Source organism: Ciconia boyciana, chromosome 10, assembly GCF_034638445.1.
Source record: "Ciconia boyciana chromosome 10, ASM3463844v1, whole genome shotgun sequence".
Lineage (NCBI taxonomy): Eukaryota > Metazoa > Chordata > Aves > Ciconiiformes > Ciconiidae > Ciconia > Ciconia boyciana.
Window position 1 is genome coordinate 5,453,233 of NC_132943.1, and position 21,360 is coordinate 5,474,592.

Genomic DNA, 21,360 nt, shown 5'->3' on the forward strand with positions numbered 1-21,360 from the left:
TGCAGCAGCAGAAAGAATGAAGTAAAGTTTTCAAACAGATTTTCCCAGGTGCCATTATAAACACTACCATGAAAGAAATAGGGCAATCAATATGATAACTGATATACTTCAAGTAGCTTTTTAAGCAAATGAGTGATTTTGCAAAGGTCAGTTAGCAGGATGACTCCTTCCTATTCTATTTGACATCACGATATTCTGCTAGGAAAAGAATGAAAATACTTAAAAGCTTAACTTTTCTTCACTCTTCCTTTGAGATTTCACGGTTTTATATTTAATCACAGCCTTGCAGCAAACCAGGTAGGACAGCAGTGATTGCTGATACTGTTACCCAGCTCTGGGATTCTCCACTCACAATTTGCCTTCATATCACACAAAATTATTATCCTAGTAGTTTTGCCAAAATCTGTCGACACAGTAAAAGTACTATAATGCTAAGGACAGATTGTTGGGGCTTTTTTAAATACCAAAATTAGTTCTTGAAATTTCTATTGGGCTAAACAGAAAATTAGTTGAACAGAAATTGGTTTAACCAATTTCTACTGGTTAAACAGAAAAAAAAAAAAGAAAAAGTGTCATCCATTTGTGTCTTGGCAAAGTAAGAACTACAATTGCAAAATGCTGTTGTCCATATTGCTTAAGTATTATTTCATTATTTGCCCTTCATAGACAAAGAAACATGTCAAATAATACGACACTCCCTTTTGTGCTCACTCCACAAACTGGGCCATGTACTGAAGAGAATGTGTAGGAGAGGGAAATGCATATTTCTGATCCAAGCACACTGGAGCTCCTGGTTTTATTCTTGTGGCATTACACTGTCAGCAAACCACATAATGCTAATACAGCAGATAAAGAAAAGAAGAAATGGAATTATCCTGTTTGAAACTTCTGAAGCATCTAGACAGACTGGAAATTGCCCGTGATTTGATTTTCCTCACTCCATGCTGAGAAGTCACCCACCTTATATATAATAGAAAACCCTCAACAAAACAAAACAAGAATCATCCACTGCCATCCAAAGTGCGGGCACTATATAAAGGCAGTACTTACTCTGGGTGCACTGCCAGAGAAGTCGTTGACCTTATTAAAAAAAAAATTAAAAATTAAATATTAAAAATAGATTTTTTTTTTTTTTTAAAAAAGGCACCTCAAGAAAACAAAGGAGCCAAATTTTATTAGGAGCTTTAGTGGTACATGAAAACAGACCTTTGAGTATATATTTCAGTGCATATATACCACGCCGTACGTACACATACGCCACACTGTCAGCAAAGTCACAAACACACATCACGTAACGGAGGGAAAAAGGCTTTGATTTATCCCTGATGTGCTGGGTTTCTTCCTCTTTCATCCCCAGTCCAATGAAGGCTTTCGAATAGCACCTGCCACTGGATCTCTTTGCTTCTCCACCCCTTGACATGGATGAGGAATCAAGATGGCACTGTTTATAGAAATGTTTGTATAAATATTTCATCCAAACTGCGCTGGACTTAGCCTAGGAAATTTCTGTTTGATATCTCCCTGGAAGGGATCCATTTCTTATTTGAAGGCATGAAAAAATGATGAATTTACCAATTCTCTTGATAGTTTCCCACTAGTCTTTGCAAAACGTACTGTAACTCTCATTTTATTTTGGGGGGGGTTCCAACTTCCAGACTTTTCATCTTGTATTGCCTTTTTCTGCTACATTAAAGAACCTTTTGGTGCCCAATGTTGTCCATTAATGTAGGCAAGTAGAAAATCCATTGCCTTTCAGTTTCTTTCGAATAATTTTAACGTGCTGAGGTCTGTAGGTCCTTCATTGGCAAGATAATTTTCCTAACCTCCAATACTTTTTCTTTTCCCCCCTCTTCCTTGTATAATCTTCATTATTTTAGTATCTCTATTCTAGTTTCCTTTTCCTCAGTGCCACTGACAGAAAGGAACGTTTGCTGTCTCACTTTGTTATCACATACAAGGGTCAGCTCAAACCTTTTGACACTGAAACACCCATAGGAGTATGTTTTGCAGTAAAATCTCAGAATACAGTTCCTAGTTCTGGGAAGAGCATGGCCTGTGTTTCCCATATATACATAAATTTGGATAAATTAAAATGCACTTTCAGCCATTAAGCAATCCAGATCACTCTCCACAAGTGCCTTTACCCAGACCTATTTGCCAGTCCATCAATCTTTGCTTTATTTTAAAATGTTATTAGAACTGTTCTATTTACTTTCATATCATGGATAAGAAGAGTGATTAGTGTCAAGCTTAGTACTAGTCCCTGGAGAAGGACTCTAAAAATTCACCCAGTTGATGATGATTCCCTAGGGACTACTTTCCGAAATGTGTAAATTAATCAGTGCTTAATCCATTTAACATGTGCTTCACTGATACAGCACATAGCTAATATTTAATCAGAATGTCACGTACTATTAAGTCGAGTGACTTACAAACTTTCACTACACTTCACAACATGGCTGCCTTTTTTGGATGGAACGAGACTTCCATCAAAAAATAATGCTGTTTTGTTGGGGTTTTTTTAATTTGTTTTTTCTTCAGTTATGATGATTGACATCAATGATATTCCTAATTATTTTTTTTTAATTAAAGCCTGCAACAATTTTTCCATTAGTTAACCCAATACTCTGTTAGGTTAATCTTCCTATAAAATTTTCCAAGTCATGCCATTTTCCCTTTTTGAGTATCGGCACCATGATTGCCCTTTTTGACCCTTTTGTAATTTCCATGACAACCCAATATTTATTTAAGATTGAAATCAACAGGCAAGGACGACCTCAGAAAATTCTTTAAGGCTCTAGCATGACGTCTATTTAAATTTCCTAAAATTTTGCTAATTTTTCTAAAATTAGCATCACCAGTAGATGTCATTCAGCACATTATTAGTCTTTCAGTAATAGTGTGGAAAGTTCATCATCAGTTTCTTGTAAGCAAATCATGCCTGATTTTAAAACAAACAAACAAACCCCCACAAATATTTATTGACTGTTCCTGTCTTTCCTGCATCACTATTAACAGCTGTATCACCTCACCAGTATGCCTGTAAAAGTGCTGGCATTAAGCTCTTAAAACAGAGATAAAAAGATAAAGATAAAGAGACAAAACAACATTCTAGACATTATTCCTGTGCACAGAGTTCAGAACTTAAAGAATTGGGAAAACTCCAGGACAGAGTAAAAGCATCAGTTTGGTCCAGCACTGCAGTGCTTGCAGGATTCCCCTCAGCGATACAATATCTGGGTGAAGTTTATTCTGGGAAGATTTTATTCCCTGTTTAGCATTTGGCTGCTTTTCACTGTGTAAAGGGCCTGTCTATCTCTATAATGGGTGCCATTACGAAAACCAGTCAATTAGTCAATATATCTCAGTGTGTCACTACCTAGATTCAGTGACTATAGATATATAAAATGGTGGATGCGTGGCACATTTTCTTATAGAAAGAACAAAACTACCTGGAATCTACAATTTCCACGTGCTAAAACAATGAAGTTGATTTTGCAGTGCCCTGCATTTTACACAATCATCTATTTATCTGTAAGGAAAGCCGCCAAATCAAAAAATGGGATAATTTGTCTCATTTGTACAGGTGCACGTACATTCAAAAAGGTAGAGGCAAGCTAGCGTACTGCGTCATGCTGCTTTTTAAAATATCTGCTTATATCTTCTTGCAGGTTTATCATGTGTGCATGTGTTAAAGTGGAACACAATGGAAGATAAATCCCCCTAAATCATTATTTCTTCAGTAATTTATTACACATTGCCATAGAAACTAATTTGCAAACTATTTTCTATGTGGCTCTAGAAGGAACAAAATGTAAACAATGCTCTGAATAAAAATCTTAAAATGTTCTGATGTCAGTATACAAAGGGCCATTCTCTTCCCACCTCAAATATCCAAAATGCTGTAAATGGCAACTGACCTAAAAACCCCTACTCCAGATTTCAAAATTGTCAGATCTATTACACAAACCCATTCAGGCACAGAAATAGCGTTGGTTGTAAATGTTCAGAAAAATTAGCACAAAGGCTAACTTGTAACTCTAATAGGTGCTTAAGTATAACCAGTGGGAAGTGGAAATGGTTGTTTGCGTATACACTACTGTGAGCATTCATCTATTTATGGTACAAATGCACACAGAAGCGTGTGATGCTGATTTTTTTCCCTAAACTTTATTCTTTTAATAATTACTGAAAGATTAAGAGGTAGTCAAATGGTATCGATGGACTTTTCTTTTCTTAAAATTGCTTGCATATGCTTTGTAAGTGATATTTTTCTGAGCCTAACACCCTCTGTTTTGTAGGTCATACGGACATCTACAGACTGTGCGGATACTGAAGGCGCTTGTCCTTTAGCCTTCTGCCTCACCACATGATTGAGCATCCATATACCTTACAACCATACACCCTGTCGAGTGTTATTCTCTTACATATCACAATTTACCTCGCTTTCTCCACTCAAACATGCAACCAAGCTGAGCAACAAGCTGCTTCAGCTGCCATGTCATTTCAGTTTTTACACATCTTTTCTTTTTATGTGTGCTCTACATCTCCGTGATGTCTCATCTCCCCGTTCCACTGCCATAGGCTACAAGTCAGGAACAAAGCTCAGGCTCAATGTCAAACAGAGTGAAAATGGGAAAATATCATAGAAGAGAAAATTAATGGGCACAAACACAGCTCTAAAACTTCCATCCTTGTGGGCTTTGCAACTTTCCCTCATTTTTGGCAAAATCTGAAGTAGAAGAGAGTAATAGTATTTGTACAGAAAATGCCTTAAAAAGGTATTCAGCTAAGGAAAATACAAGTCAAAAAAATTCAAGGTGGAAGAGTTATGCTTGCATATTAAGGAATAAATAATCTCGTGAAATGTGCAATCAGCCCCCTTTTATCTGAAACATTAACTTTTTTCCACTGCCCCCCATTCTCCTGCCTTCCCCTTTTCCTTGCCTGACCACCATGGCTTGTGGAGGTTCACATTTCCAAAAATGCCTTAGCAATTGATAGTCCCGAGTCTAAGACAAAGAAATGGACTCCAAGGCTGAAATCATAGCTTCTCTGGCTGAACCGAGGCCTTTCTCTCATTTCAAACAGGGAAAATTCAAGGTAAAACACACACGAAATCTCTCTCTTCTCAGTAAGTTCACTAGTTATGTCTTTAGAATAAAAATGTTACCTTTCATCTTTTCTTATTGATTTTTTCTGTAATAAATGTTTTTGTTTTACTAAGGAAATTATGATGTTTGCAACCTACATTTGAAAAAAAAAAAAAAAAATAAAACCCCCAAACCCAATACTTTAAAATGGTTGTTCCTACCCACACTGACGTGGCCGGCAAACACACAGATTTCCATCATATAGAATCATGGTCTTATATGTCAGTAGTCGTTCGGTTATTACGAAACCGAACTCATGGCCTAAGACTTTTTAAAAAATAGGGATTGTATATTTCTATAAAAAAGCACACTAATGTATAAGCACACTAATGTATAAGCACACTAATGTATAAGCACACTAATGTATAAGCACACTAATGTATAAGGAAAAGGGGATACTTTGTTTTTATTCTCACACTATAGAATTACCTTGTTCTAGAAAATATACGCTCTCCAGAACCCTGTCTCTCTCATCCCTAAATGTTTATTTTTCAAAAAATAACACTCCTCCTCTTTTTGTAGATCCCCCAAACCAAACACAAGAGTAAATATTAATATGACAAATATTAACACTGGTATTTTATTTGGATCCAAATACTTGATTTATCAGCTAAATTATTTATTCAGGAGGTAACACCATACTTTATGCAACCCTGTTTCTTATTGTGTGTAAACCTTACCTGAACATATTATATATAAGCTTAATAAACCCTTTCACTTTTGAATTTCAGTACTTCATCTTTTCACTATTTGAAGGACATAATTTATATTTTTGAACTAACATGCTATAACTGAGCTTAATGTAAATTATATATTTTTTTTAACATCTTTCAGAGAAGCAAACCGGAGTTGAAAAATAAAATGCCTCTTTTTTGGGGTCTGTGCATTCACAATGCATCTTCAGTCTGTTTATTAAGTAATCATATCTGGGTACAAGTGTCAACACAATTTACATTTTGAATAATGTGAAGCAGATAACCTCAATTAACAAGTAATTAGAGTCATTTTCCTATTAAGCAGTTTCCCTAATTGTTTTTGAAACCTGGAACTAAAATTGTAATAAATAATGAGCGGCCAAAACATGTCCTTGCATTAGCTTAAACCAGGCTCTTCCACTGGAGCCTGGGAAAAACGCAGCAGAAATAAGGGCTGAATACCCACGTGATATTGCGAGAAGAGGGAAATGTTTTGTAGCTGTGGACCTCTGCATAGTCCACTCTTTTCTGTGGTTATTTTATGAGGGTTTTTTTCCTCAACATGATTCTCTTTCCTTTCCTTTCCATCTCTCTTTTCACCCCCATGATTTCTTATATGAACATTTAATGTATGAAGAATTTGACTTAATTGCTACTGTGGATTGACTAGAACTTATCAGGGAAAAGCCATCCCACAGTGAGCACGTAGGGTACTGCCTCTGTTGAACTACAGTTTATAGTAGTGCAAATTTATTTGATACCTTATATTCTACTTTGCCAGCATACTATAGCTCTGTTTATGTAAAATAATAAATATGACCTGCTTGTCCCAACTAGAACAATTTGTGGGTTTGCTGCTGGTCATCAAAAAAACCCAAAGTCCTTCCCTTTGATATCAGTCTTTAAATAGATATATCACATATCAAGTACAATAAATGAGCTCAGAGAACATAAAAATGTCACGTGTATTTCTCTGCTTATACTATACGATCTCATGGAAAACACCTATGTTGCACTCTGTCTGCCATAGCCAAAAATGGGGAGGGGGGGAATCTAGTTAAATACAAGAAGAAATCCAGCAGCTGCTCCTCACCCTAAACCAAACAAGCAAATTGCAAACTAACAGAAAACCTACCCAAAAGTCCCAGGAAAAAAAAAACAAGTGCAATAATAGTCTCTTCACCCACTAACTCCAGCCTAAGTCAAAGCCTCCTGTCTTGCAGATGCATTTACCACAATTGCAGCTGGCGAGCTGTACTGGTAGGATATACCATTTTCCCCTGAAGGTAAGGAAAGAGAAAGATTTCTTATAGTCCATGAAGGAACCAAAGTACCTGTGACTGCTCAAAAAGGCTCTTAGTAACTAGGCTGCCCCCCTGCCCCACAAATAAACACTTTGCTGTTGTCTCTATGTCTACAGGAAATTGTACCAGCCTTAGAGGAGTACAGGACTTACATTTTCTCCATTTTAAAAAAATTATCAATAAGGTAATCAATCAAAACCAGACCCCTGAAAACAAAAAGTGAAGACCCCAGGAAGATACCCTGAGAAATTCCAGGAAAAACTCTGGCAGCTATGGGAGAACATGAGCTATTCAGAAGGAATACAAACATTTAAATAATATATCTTGCTGGAAATTAGGCTTTGTGAGAAATCCCATTGATTTCTTTTAAGTCATTTTATTAAAAGGTCTATTAATGCTTGGCTTGCACTTTGCGGCTATGAGAGATGGTGGAATGAAGAGCTATCAAAGGTGGCTATCAAAGTTTTTTTCTTTTTTCCATTTAACTTTTTCTAACTATTAAGCTGCTCATTTTGTGGAGACAATCATTAGTGTCTTTAATGTGAAACAAAGCTTCTGGATAAGAGCTGCTAGCTGAAGATCAATATGAAAGATATCATTTCAGTTACAGCTTTAATAACTGTAACAATAAGGAGCCTGGCATCACCAGCTTTATGCATTAATGTAATTTAGAATCTACCAGGTACAAATCTTATCAAACATTAGCAGTGGCTGCGTTGGGATTTTCTAGGTAAAGAAACTGCGTGATAAATGGGAAGTATTTTAAAGGTAAACTTTCATGTGATCAGGCTCATCTGCCATAAAACCATGAAAGAATTTACACAAAATAAATTAAAAAAAAAAACAAAAAGAGATTCTTGGAAGACAACGGCAATTTTTAAGGAACTGGTGGTGCATGGGCACATAATGTGCTCAGCTTATACTAGGATGTCTCCCTTGTTTAGATCACTGTAAAAATCATATGACCCACAAGGCTGGAAGATTAGGAATTTCAGCCAAATCCAGTGCAACTAAAGATTTTCTATAAACCACTATATGTAGAAGTCCACACCTACCTGGACATTCATTGCATAGCTTTCAGCTAAACCACAGAATAGATGAGGAGCTTTTTGCCAGGCTGCCAGCAAAGCACCAACGCTACAGACCAGGAGCACAGCCCTTCCTCCAGCCAGGGCCTACAGCTCCATGCAGCTGCAGCAAATTCATCTTTCCCACCCCATTTCTTCCAGCCCACCTGCCTCCAAATCCCTCAGCTCCCTACTTACTCCATGCTTCTCAAAATCACCAGCCCATTGCCCCAGCCTTTCCCACACTTTTGAGATATTCATGGCGGTATCATCCTTATTCTTCTGCAACAGTTTATCTACAGTCCTGTTATTTCTTTTCCCAGCTCTTCAATTTCTTGATTTAAAAAAAAAAACAAAACAAAACACCCCCTTCGAAAAAGAAAATCAGGCCTGAAAATGTTAAAACACAAATTTTGGATCTTCCCTGCAAAGTTATTCTTGAAACCTGATGCAACCAATTGGCAGTTTTTTTAAACAATTTGTTTCACTTGTGTCCAAATGTCTTCAGGTTTTAGTGCTTACAGGTGGCTACTTTAGATTTACACTTTAATTTTGAGAAAGATCTAAACTGGGAACACTGAATTTTCAGTTTATCATTTGCTGATAAAAAATGGAAAGCTCAAAGTTAAAGTAGCCAACTACTGAAAAGAGTTGGCACCTGGCACTTTAATTTTTAAACATTGTTTTTTTGTGTAATGAGGTTATAAAGTAAGAGTCTGACTTCAGGACCACAATCAAGAAGAATGAGCTCTTAAGGATGACAGAACTGCTGATGTGAAGCTCATTTGGTCCAAACCCCAGGTTTGGTCCAAATAAACACACAAAAGTTTGGATGCTCGTCTGGGTTTTCTACCTGCCTTGGGGCTAGAGATGTCATGAGAACAGATTCGCTCATCACAGCTGCAGTACTTCCAGTTCTGGCCATGGATGAAACATCCAGGAAAGCAATCCTTCTTGCAGAGCTCTGGGGGGTGGGGGGAAGTAAGGGAAAATGGGATAGGGTATTTCACAATCTTTCAAATTTGATTCCAAAACTGGGGGAAGATTCAGAAACTAGAAAGGATAGCACATTTTTGCTTTATTTGGGTTTTGGCTGTACTCTTCAATGCAACTTTTACTGTAACTGTCAGAATATGTGGCAGTTCTGATAGTCAATAATCATGAAAAGAAAGGCATAACTGTTTCTAAAGTTTAGGTGTATTCAGTACTGTCCTAAAGTAACAAATATAAAATAGTAGCATTGGTCTCTGAAATACAAATTTTTTTTTTTCCTACAGTCCGTATGCTGAACAATGAAGCTCCTTCTTTCTCTTAAGGTGTAGGGTCTTGGGCCCTTTGAAGGGGAAGGTTTGAATTCTAGTCTTGCCATGGCTGTGAAATCGCAGTGTATGTATGCGTGCACGCCCATAAAGACAAAATCACGGATGATCAAGACCTATTTCCATTAAAGCTGTGAACCTCACCAAACAAGAAATGAAACAGAAAATAAAATATTACCATGTTAACATGACTGGATCAGATCCTGCACTTATTGCTCCTGAAAAAAAAAAAAAAAGCTGACTTCAAAGGGAATTTGATCTGATTTAGGGCAGGAGAATGCTGCTGTCAACTATTTGTCTAAGAATAGGCATGCTGCCTAACAAGGACACTCTACTGTCTGTTTTAAAACCTCTTCTCAGTGCATTAAACAACATTTAATAAGCATGTCCGTATATTGTGCAATAGCACATGTATTTAGGCCATGCACAAAATAATTTGATCCCCATTTCATTGCATCAGTAGTGCAATTATTTCACTGCAGTAATAAAATAAACAAAAAACCCTCTAGTTTTTTACCTCTCCTGTCATGTTGCATTGGGTCATTTTGTGTCACAGGATGTGATATAATGTAACTCAATGCAAGGAGACACATGTCCCTTCTCATTGGAAATTTAAAGAAATGGAGCTTACTTTTCCCCTGTGGGAAACTGTGCAGGTCAGGTGCCCAAGACTAGCTATGGGAAGTTTGATATCATCTCAGTTTCAGTACCTACATATTTCAAATCTCATGGCATTTTGAAAGGAAACGTGTTAGATGCCACAATTTAGCCGTAATACAGTACTTAATGAAGATAGCGTAAAAGGAATATAATTCCACAGCTTATGTTCCTTGTCACGGTGTGCACTGACACATACTGCCAAAGAGACTCTTTTAAACAATACTTTCAAGCACACTTTTTGAAATATACACTATAAAACATGAAAGCCCTCAGAGAAACCTAATGCTGCTGAAAAGCACATGGGTATAGAAGAAAAGGAACAGAACTGATTAATGACGAAGCCAAAACAAGACTTTTTTGATGAAAAATAGTGAAACAGTTAGGCACAGAGAATATAGATAAGGAAAGTCTACAAGACCTGGGGCCAAGTTCACCTCTCGGTTACACTAGCATAATTGTGGAATAATTCTATTTCAATTAATAGAGTTAATATGATGAGAATGGAATTATCTACGTAATGAGCGTGATTGAAACATAACAGTCGACCCAGCTCTGAGGCAGATTCTGTAATGTGTGCAAAGGAGATATGCATCATCCTCAGTCCCATTTTACAGGTAGAGAAACAGAAGAAAGGACTCAAAATCTCTTGGCAGACCAATGTCCAAGCTGGGACAAAGGGAAACACGGCAAATTCCAGTCCAGCTCATTCTCCACTTGGTTGCAATAAATAAATACAACAGAAGGCCATGATGGAAGCCAACAGAAGTATTACATATATGAAATATTACATATATAAAATATCACCTCTCTAATATCATGGCATGTTGCTGTCTCACTCCTGAAGCAAAGAGGTGTAGCTTTATAGTGCGTTGGGACATTTAGCATCAGGGTAGTAACTTCAGTGTCATTAACATGTCTATATATAGAGTGCCACTGTTTACAGGATAAAATAGCAGAAAAAATAGAAGCCTGAGAAGCACATTCAGAACAGATGCAGGAAATAAGTTTTTCCTACTAGCAAAAAAACCAAGGATGTGTGGAATGGACTATGGAATAATGAAAATGATACAAAAGGCGTGGGATCATTTCAATTTGAATTAGACATTAAATTACAGAAAATAATACTATTCAGGGGGTTCTGTTTAGTTAAAACCTCATGTTTAAGTTTTCTTAAACTGCTTAGTTTCCTTACCAGGACAGCTCAAAAGCTTCATTTTACAGAGTTTTGGAACAAACAAGTTTTGAGCTACAAGCACTTGATTCAACTCCATGATTGTCCTTTGGTTTTGAACAAACTAAGACAAAGGAGAGAAACATTTGGAGTTGTTACAGTTCACCTCTTTTGACATCAAATTCATCATTTTTGCACTTTTTTGATAGAAAGAATGAAAGGGAGAGGTCTTTTTTTTCCTTTTTGCTTCTAAATTCTTGCTGGTTACACAGCCCCAGTCACCAGTTACCGCTAAGAAACCATAACCTCAGTCTGCACCTGCACCCTGCTCTTAAACAAGACATCACATCTTGTGTGATGTGGCCAAAGATTGATATTACCGTAAGGTTCTACTGATATTCCATAGATTACAGTAAAACCAATAATTTCAAAAGAAGAAACACGTATTTAGCCCTTGCATTTCCCTGTGTTTGCTGAAGAACTACTAACACTACCCTAGAAGATATTTTCTGAGTGTTTCTTTGTCTGCTTTTCTATCAGTTTGGGAAGCCTTGGTTTACTTCCCTAAGTGTCTTGAAGAAAAAAAGGGATTAATTGTTTGAAAAAAAATGCAATAATATTTTCCTTTTCCAAAGATGCCTAACAATGCAAGTGAACAGTAGGTAGCATGAGCTAGAAGGGAAGAGCAGTCGAACAGCCCCGCGTTGCAAGAACAGCATCTGATATTCCCCTGAGGGAAAGGATCACGTTTTAAGGGAACCACCAACTGGTTAGGCAGAAGAGCAAGGTCTGGGCTGGACTGCCCATCATCGCCTTTCCAGCAAGCACACGTGCCTTGGTGTCACCAAATGAAGGTGGAAAGTCTGGCCAGACATTTTACAGGGTGAGTACAGGGTTTCTGGTCCTGCCCCAAGCTCTCGTACCATGTGGTGACACCCCAAAGCACCAGCTCCTTGAGAAGAGCCAGCACTGGCATCTCCGTCTCCACAGCTACTGCCAGCATCAGAGACAAAAAGGGCTGTTAAGAGGCAAGCACAGATGAAAAGAAAAATATGGAACAAAAGAAGTGGAGAATGGTTTTTACATGGTAAATTAAATAATATTTTCACAACCAAGTTTTCTTTTTTCCCCCCTCAAGACATATATTACAACAGAGAGAAATGCCACTTCTGAAGAAAAAAAAAACCTCTTTAATTTTTTTACCCTTTTTTAGTTTGTCCTGTCAGCTTAAGAATATTTTTTAAATATTTACACCCTGCTTTCTATGAAACTCAAAAGGATTTGCAGGCTTGAGGAATGCATTGATCTTGTCAAACATCCCCCAAATTGTAGCCAACTCTATTAATGACAATACAAATGTTTCATTCTTTCACTAGATGCTAGGAAAACGACGGGGAGATATTCATAGAGAGGACGCAAAACTTCCTAGCCATGCATTCAGTTAGGAAGGTATTTCAATATTAAGCATCGCTTCAAATAATCGCATTTTTGAGCGACGGATGATGGCAACATCAACATTTGGGAGTCAGCAGCTCCTCTAGCTAGCATCTCCCCAGTTTTTACGGAGGGGAGGAAAAAAAAAAAGGCGAGGGGGGAAAGCCAAGCCGTTTGGCATAGACTGGTGCTTCTGCAGCATCAGCTGCTTCACCTGTAATCTCTAGTGCTGCTCTGCCCCCTTGTGCTGCTGCAGCTGCAGAGCAGCCGCCCGCGCCTTTGTGCGGGGACCGCCCGCTGAAAAGCCCCCACTGTCACTTCTCCCATTTCTGGCAAGTTCAAGGTCAGTGCCTAGCTATTTTCAGCTCATCTCTTCTTGATCCATGCAGAGAAATGACAAGGTAACGTGATTTGGGGTCAGCTGTATTACAGGAACCGTTACATAAACGGAGAAAGTGGAAATCAATCCTAGCTGACAGTGTCTTCAGGATAATCAGCGCTCACTCCATGCCGCTGTCAGCTCTCCTGCGTCAAACACCATGTTACTTCTGTCAGATCTCTTTAACAAAACCATATTCTCACTTTTGGCAAAGTAAATAAATATTTCACCCGGGCTTGCATTTAATTCATTGTTTAGAGAACTTTAACACTTTGGACTTGCAAAGAGTCCCCATTTATATAGGAAAAGACATCTTAGCCTGTCATGTCCATTACTGCCTCAAAGGGCGTTGGCAAAGATAGAGTCGAGTCTTATGAAATACTCCATTCTTCATATTTTGTGCTTGATTTCTTCATGCAGACGATGGTTGTCCTCCAAGTCTCCGTTATCAAGCAGACCTCGGCTTCCCAAAGCGCTTACCTAACCCACGGTCATCCTTACCCCAACCGTATCAGGGCTTTTCCTCTAACGTTTTAGGACACCTTCCTCAATTTGTTTGATTATTATTACTTTATCTGAACCGTTTCCTCCCCTAACTAGACATCTTCCCTAACGCAGAATTATGAACATACCATTTCACAAGCCGCGTCTCGATGACAGCACATGGTATGTCAGTTTAGGGAAAGAACAGCGATTCTATCCCACCCACCTTGTGCTCCCATGAAACTGCCAAGCCCGCGGTACTCCGCCGAAGAACAATTTACCATAATATTAGTTGTCAGTAAATTCAAAGACGGAACTCCTAAAGCTATAAAATGGATTAGAAGCAATTTAAAAAAGAATTAACAAACTAGAGTAAGAGTATACTGTCAACAAACAAATGCTTCATCATAGCACTGTAATTTGGAATTTTAATTACCCCTCTGCTTCTGTAACAAAACAATGTCTGAACTGGCAGCCATTTGAATCTCTCACAGGTCATTGAGCATTCTAGTTAATTACTCTATGAATAGCCTGTTTTTCTCCCCTCTGGAAACACGTTTCTAATGGCAGTCAAGGTCTGACAAATGTGTCATCTACATAATTAGCTAGGAAGCAACACAAAACATTAAACATGCTTTGTGCCGACAACTATCAAAACATTTCATTTGTTGTCAATTATTCATTACTTTGTAGGTTCTGAAGGGGTTGTTATTATGGAAATAAGTCCAGATGCTAACAAGGTTAGAGTTTTTTATTCAAATTAGTAATCAGAGGACTAACTTTAAAAAATGTATCCCATGTACATTTATGGCAGCATTCAATCAGTACTAAATTATAAACGAATTTAGTTAAGTTCAAGTTAAAATAGCCATGGCAGAGCACATACACTAATTATTTGTAGAGTTGCATCTCTCTTTGAAGTTTTAGGATCTAAGCTGAAGTAGCAAACTTTCAGAACCTTTGGCAAGACTAATTTGTGCTTGGTAAATAGAGTAAAGATTTTCACAGCATGAGATAACGTAAGATTGCAAAAAAAAAAAAAAAAACCTGGAGGTTTTTGAACCTTTTTTCTACCCTTCTGTCACACTGAGTAAAAGTCAAAATCAGCAATTCCGACTCATATAATATCTCGTCTGAACTTCAGTTTGGTTTAACAAGGAAGCCAAACCAGCTACATTCACCACTCCCTTAATAGAGCTGAAATGAATTTATCCTTGCTTTTAAGAAGAAATAGGTGCTGGTTATTTCTTTTTTCTGTGATCTCATTATGATGCTGCCTATCAAGCTACACAGCTGAAACGGTACAGTGAAATGTTTGGAGGAGAAATAAATGGGGACTTTAACAATAAAATTAATTTCTTCCTTTTTAGCCAAGATTATTTCAGTTGAAGTGTTATAATACAAATATACAATAAAGAATACCTTCTCACAGGGCATATATAAGAAAAAAAAAAAAAAAGAAAAAATATTCAGAAAAAACAAAAGGCTCATTCTGAGCCTGAAAAAACACCTGCACACTAAATGCTGATCCTGAAAAAGGGTTGGGAGGTAACTTGCATTGCTCCATTGAGAAAAATTGCTTATTGAAGGTAAACTGAACCCTAAAATATTCTAATGCATTAATATTCTACTTTCAGCCCCTACGTCAAAGGAGTTCATGGTATGTAGGACATACATGAGCATGTAGGGGTGCATCCGGGAGCGGTACCCAGTGCAGGCTGGGGGCCTCTGCCCCAGAGCTGGAGCAGCTCCTCAGGTGGGAAGCAAGGGACACGTGTATGAAACGGCTGAAAAACTGGAGTCAAGGGCCAAACAAGTCAGTCTGCAAGCACGCCACACGCCAGAGAGCAGATCTAGGCTTTGAAAGCACAAAACCAGTCTGAATACAGTAAGGGGACATATGACACACTTCATTTCTCGTTTTCCTGCACTAGAAAGGAGAACGACTAATGTTACTCAACAGATTTATTTTTTTTTGGACAATATTCATGTTCAAGAAGTAAAACTGGACTGTGTTTATGGACTTTCATACCTGCTCTGAAATATTTGAGGTGAGCAAGGTGTAAGCTTGCATGTATTAACAGGTGTAAGCTGGCATTTATTAACAATTACCACACTTATCATGGGAAGCTCACATATTTTTCTACATCTGTCCCAAAACTATTATATGATTTGTGCAACACCTTGAAGGGAACACAGTTATTTCCTTACAGTGATAAAAGTAGATGCATCTATAATGGACTAGTGTATGATGATAAAATTCGCAGAGAATAAAGCCTGGGCAGTCACTATTAGAACACAATAAAGAGACTATTTTTCCCTTTCCACCTCAAATGTACACAACTATGACAGGAGAAAGTTTTCTGCTTTTAGAAATATTTTGTCAAGATTTGCTTTTTCCTCCAGGAAAAAAAGTAAATGAGAAAAAAAAAAGGATCCTCAAAAACTTTCCCTAAATAAACTATACTATAAAAGAAGCTCTGATGATTTCTCAGAGATTGAAATAATCCATTTTCAGCTAAAACTACCCATAGCAATGAAACTGAAAATACTCTAGAAGAGGGCTGGAGTCTGTCTTGTAATTAACATTAAACAGATAACATATTTATGAGGAAGTCAAAATATTTTGGAAGCCGATAATCCTGTAAGCCTTAACATGGTATAAAAACAACAAATAAATGCAAAGTGTTACTGTTACACATGCCTGCCTGATCAATGGTTTTCACATATTGATCTATAAATGGAGTTGACAGTCTGTGTTGGCTGCACATTTTCCAAGCAGCTCTATTTTTGTACAAAACCAATACGGGCAATTACCTTTGTTTGAGATGCCAAGTCTTATCAATTCAATGTGATTTAGTGTCATTTTAATTAAATATCAGGATCTACTTCAGGACAATCTATACAAACAAAGCCTCAAACTTGACTATAAGCTTGATTTGAAGTAAACATGTACAAGCCCTGCAATTTCAAAATATGGCTCAAAAACTCTGCTAAACAGAAGGCTTATATTTTTAGCAATCTTATTTCTGTCTTTTTGGCTAGCCACAACTTTGGCAAGTGTTCTATGATCACAGGAGTAAGAAACAAAAGAAGATTGCTTCCCATTTCCCTGATAATGTATTAGAGAGATAAATAAACCTACCAGTTTGTTTAACCTAATCAGAAAAAGCTCTAATACATTAACATTTTGGAATGTCTAAATAGGTTCTAATTCTTAATATAGACACCAATAAAAAAAGACATTTCATTGTTTGAAACTGTTCTGAATGAAGCAAAATGCACTTCCCTGGGGTTTAACAGATGAAAATAGCAAATATTCATTTACATTGCTAGTTCAGACACTAACATTAAGCACAGAAAGAGCCCTTGCTTACCACAGTCTGCGTCCAGCTTCGTGATTTGTGCTCTTTAAACTCTACATTAATATCAATTTCAACCTTTGCACAAAGCTCAAGCATTTCCATCGAAATAAATAACATAAACCCCCAAGAATCTACATTTAGCTTTTGCATCAGTTAGCTTATGCATTCCACATTTGCATCTTTACTACTATAAAATGCACAAGTGCATATGGCCCTGCTGACGTATGATGCATATCCTTCTTTGTCACGCTATAGAAAATAATCTGTCCACCTTCAAAAGTATAGCCCCAGGTGTGCTTACAAGCATCACAGCAAATGCTTGAGAATACAACAAATCCCTTAGAGAAAATTATGTGTTTTCTTCTCTATAAATCACCAGTGATCTTTCTAGTTTTGTGCCTAGTTTTTACCCTTTATGGTCTGGAGTGTTAATTTTTTTTCCAAATATGTTTTAGACATGTATATTTCTATTGATTGTTCAAAATGTGCCAAATGCTGATTGCCTTAATCCAGTGAAGTCAGTAGGTTTTGCATAAGTTGGGTAAAGAGGATTTAACCCATTTATTAATAGAACATCGAGTATAGTGCACACACTGAATATGGGCAACGAAAGAGTAATATGGAGTCCCTTATTCAGCTATTTCTAGTTTTTAAAAAGAAAAATCTCTCCGATGAGAGGACAAAAATATTCAGTCATTGTAAAATACAAAATAAGCATAATCAGTGGATACCTTATAGTTTATATCCATCATCTAAACAGAGGCAGATGGTTGAAAACAGAAAATTTCCAAATAGAAAATCAGGATAAATCCTTTTTATCTTCTCACTTAACAAAATATAACAAAATAATTAGCTTTGCTTAACATACTGGTAATATGTATCTTTTAGGGATCTGTGTGCCTTCAAAGGCAAAAGTGAAGACTCTGTATATAAGCACTGGGAAAGAGAGTCACAAATTTTAAAACAAGATTACTAAATGTATATGTATACACATACACGTGTGTGTGTGTGTGTGTATCAGTTGGACACTGCTTTTTCAAGACACTTGGACAGACAGACTACTCTCCTCCATCACTTTCCCCCAAATCCTTCACGAGTCACATGCACAGATTCAGATATGCCAGCCTGCAATTGATAATTGCAATTGATATTTCACTGCTCTTTTAACTTGACTCTCACTGCATTTAAAGCACGTGTTTGAAAACGTTTGGATCCTTAGGAATTTCGCTTTTAGTTTGGACGTTAGCAAACAACTTTAAGAGGCTTATTTAAGTAAATACGCCAAAACACTTTCAGTCTGTCAATATCTAGTCAGAAAATTCTGCATGGCAAAAAGAGATGAAAAGAATTGAAATAGAAAGGAAATTAGTAGCATGGCAAGCTTTCAATCTATTATGTCGGAGCCAAGTTTGCTTGGTAAAATGACATATACTTAGTAAAATTCCACTTTTATATAATTAGCTACTAAACAAATGTAACACAAAGCAACTTTTCAGCTCTCAGCCAATGAACATATATTGTACCTGCTATGGTTATTGGAATGCGGCAGTGAATATTTATGTCTAATTTAACTTTTTAGAGCCCTTGCTCTGTAACAGTCCAGCATACTATCCCCCAAACTGAAGTTATGTAACAAGGTAATATCAACAATGAGAAACTGCATGATAAAATCCTGCCCAAAAGTGAAAAATGCTAATTTTGTCTCATTTAGCAGCTGGATACAGAAATGCTCATTAGTTTTAAGAGGGTTAATCCTTTTAACTTTTGCATATTGATATGCCAATTATGCCTAATTGTACAAGAGGCATCAGTCAAGGTAATAGTGCATAAACACATGAAAGTTATTAAGTACATCCCAACATGTAATAAAGTAGGTGTTAATTGGTAGCTGAGTTCTGCAGGCTATTGAGGTGGATAATTCATTGAGAGATGGATCACTTGTAATTTCTCTACATAATTCCTTTTGCAGTCTCATGCTGTGATGTTTTCATGCTTGTCAAAAACAACTGCAGCCTAGTGCCTTTTGTTAAACACAGCCAATAAAATATGTTAGGCATCATTAAATATACTTAACTTTTAAACTTTTTCAAAGGTACAGTTCTTCCTGATAATACATTATAGTATTCCCACTAAATTACTGTGAGCTTCATTTCAGGTTTGTAATTGAGGAACATTTCACGTCAGATAAAAAGGAACATGTACGGTGTGTCCGAGGTGAACAATATCGTTTAAATGGAAGGTAAATGAGTATCTTATCAGCTGCTAAGATCTAAACAGATTTTTTCTCTCCAGAAATATACTGTGAAATGAGTGAAGATATACGAGAGAAATTAATGATTAAAATAATGTATTTCTAAATAAGTTTGAATTTTGAGTTTGAACTTAGAGTAAAAAAGGAAGAAAATGCAGCTGTTATTGTACGCTTCCTCCATTTAATAAGTTTGTTAGAAAGCTGAATATTTCATAGGAATCCATTACACCAACAAAACAAAAAATTAATGGCTGGCATGGTTGTGAGAAGTGACTGAGACCTGGGACTCTGTCCCCAGCCAGCAGAGTTTTCTCCCTCATTTGCATTCTCTGAGAACAAAATGGATCTGGAGTCCAAAAAGTGGTTAACATTGCATAAATAATTTTGTAACATCATATGGCCTCAGCTGCAAGTTGCCACCATTATGGAAGAAAATTAACCAGGGGAGACTCATACCAATCAGTTTGTTTAGTAGCTCAGAAGGAGTACAGGGGCAGGCAATAGAGTTCATCACTAACTATTTAATTTAAAAAAAAATGGTAATGGATAAAAAATGGCGCAACTCTTTCAACTCTGTCAACTATTAAAATAAGAAGAGAACTTCAGTGTCTGATTTTTACAATTCATTCGTTCTTACAGTGAGACTTATTTTTGTTACTGACAAAGTTGTCCTTTATTCACCGAGTTGTAATTTCCTTTTTTTTACTTTTCACTGATTTTAGCATTTGCCTTTTGAGAAATTGTGGCATATATTTGATACTGTAAGTACTATTCTCTACAGCAGCCGTATTTAAGTACTGTAACACTTGAGAGTTGAAATGCTGAGTAGATGCTATGATTACAGCCACCAAAGCCAAATTTTGTCTTTCAGTGAAGGAAAATTGTTATTCCAATGCCTAGCCGTACTCCTAAAAATGTATTAGTGCCATTAAATCCCTCCTTGCAAGGGATGATCATGAAACCAGTATCTTAAACCACACTTAAGATAATTCTGTAGTTTTTAAAAAATTGGAAGACTCAAAAAATATTGATAGTATTTTACTTACAGGCTCAGCGACTTTCACGTTCTCGGACAGAATCATAGATTTGCTTTGGCTCAGTCTATCGTGGTGACTGTTGGCATTTTTGATCCTCATTTGAACAGCCCCCGTACTGTGGTGGGAAGGATTAGGCTTTTCAGAGGCCATATCAGAAGTTGTAGACCTTTCCATGGTTACTGGGTTGACCTGAAGAACATAAAATAAGAGCATTAATCTAGGGACCCTTCATACAAAAACGTATCAATGCCAGTTATATGTCACTGTAGCCAGGAGAAGAAGCTGAGTAATCTTGCTGGCAAGATCTTGATCATCTTTGAACACCAGGATAACTATCAGCTGTGTCAGTCTGTAGTTTTATTATTGTCCTTATCACTCACCCATCCCAACTGCCTTAGAAGAGTTAGTTTATGTAAAAGATTATCCTTATCTCAAAAGCCATTCTCCTCTATGGTGTAATCTCCCTGCAAGCCTCTTTCACGTCCAGCTGGCAGCCACTACACTTTGTCTTTGGCCCTGCTCACACTACACATTTTAAATCTTGCAAAGGAAAACGACATGCTGTGAAGCCAATTAACATATCTTACCTCCACAGTTCGATACATGCATGTTACAAGTGCATTACAGGACCACGCTGCAACCCTGCTAGTGTCCTAGATTCAAACCCAGATCTAATAAAATTTCCCTTAATTTTTACAATTCTACCAACAGCATGGATGGGATTTTTGTTTCTCTGTTCATTTTTAAAATTTTGAAATGAAGAAATGGCTGAGCACATCAGCTCTCAAGCCCCTGAAGGAACTGGGGGGAACTTGTACAGAATGAAAACCTTCTCTAGCAGTGCTGCTGTTCAACCTCCTGATTCAGCAACAGTGCAACTCAACAAACTGTTCTAGCTATTCAAATTCCCAATACATTTTTCATCAGCAAGAGTTGCTTTATATCTCCTATACAAAACATCAGGACAGTGAGGTACAACACTTACTCTATTTTCCTCCCCACTAGTTCACCCTGGCACTACTATACGTAAATCATGGGTGAA

General features: G+C 37.2%; 1 protein-coding gene across 1 annotated transcript in view; it reads right to left on the minus strand.

The window, feature by feature from the left end:
- Nucleotides 1-21,360, minus strand: part of ARHGAP15 (Rho GTPase activating protein 15) — a 331,003-nt gene that overhangs the window by 293,667 nt on the left and 15,976 nt on the right. Inside the window, exon 2 of the mRNA XM_072874181.1 lies at nucleotides 20,328-20,507. Within this exon, the coding sequence (XP_072730282.1) occupies nucleotides 20,328-20,492 (165 nt within the window). The 5' untranslated portion in view covers nucleotides 20,493-20,507. The remainder of the gene's footprint in view (nucleotides 1-20,327; nucleotides 20,508-21,360) is intronic.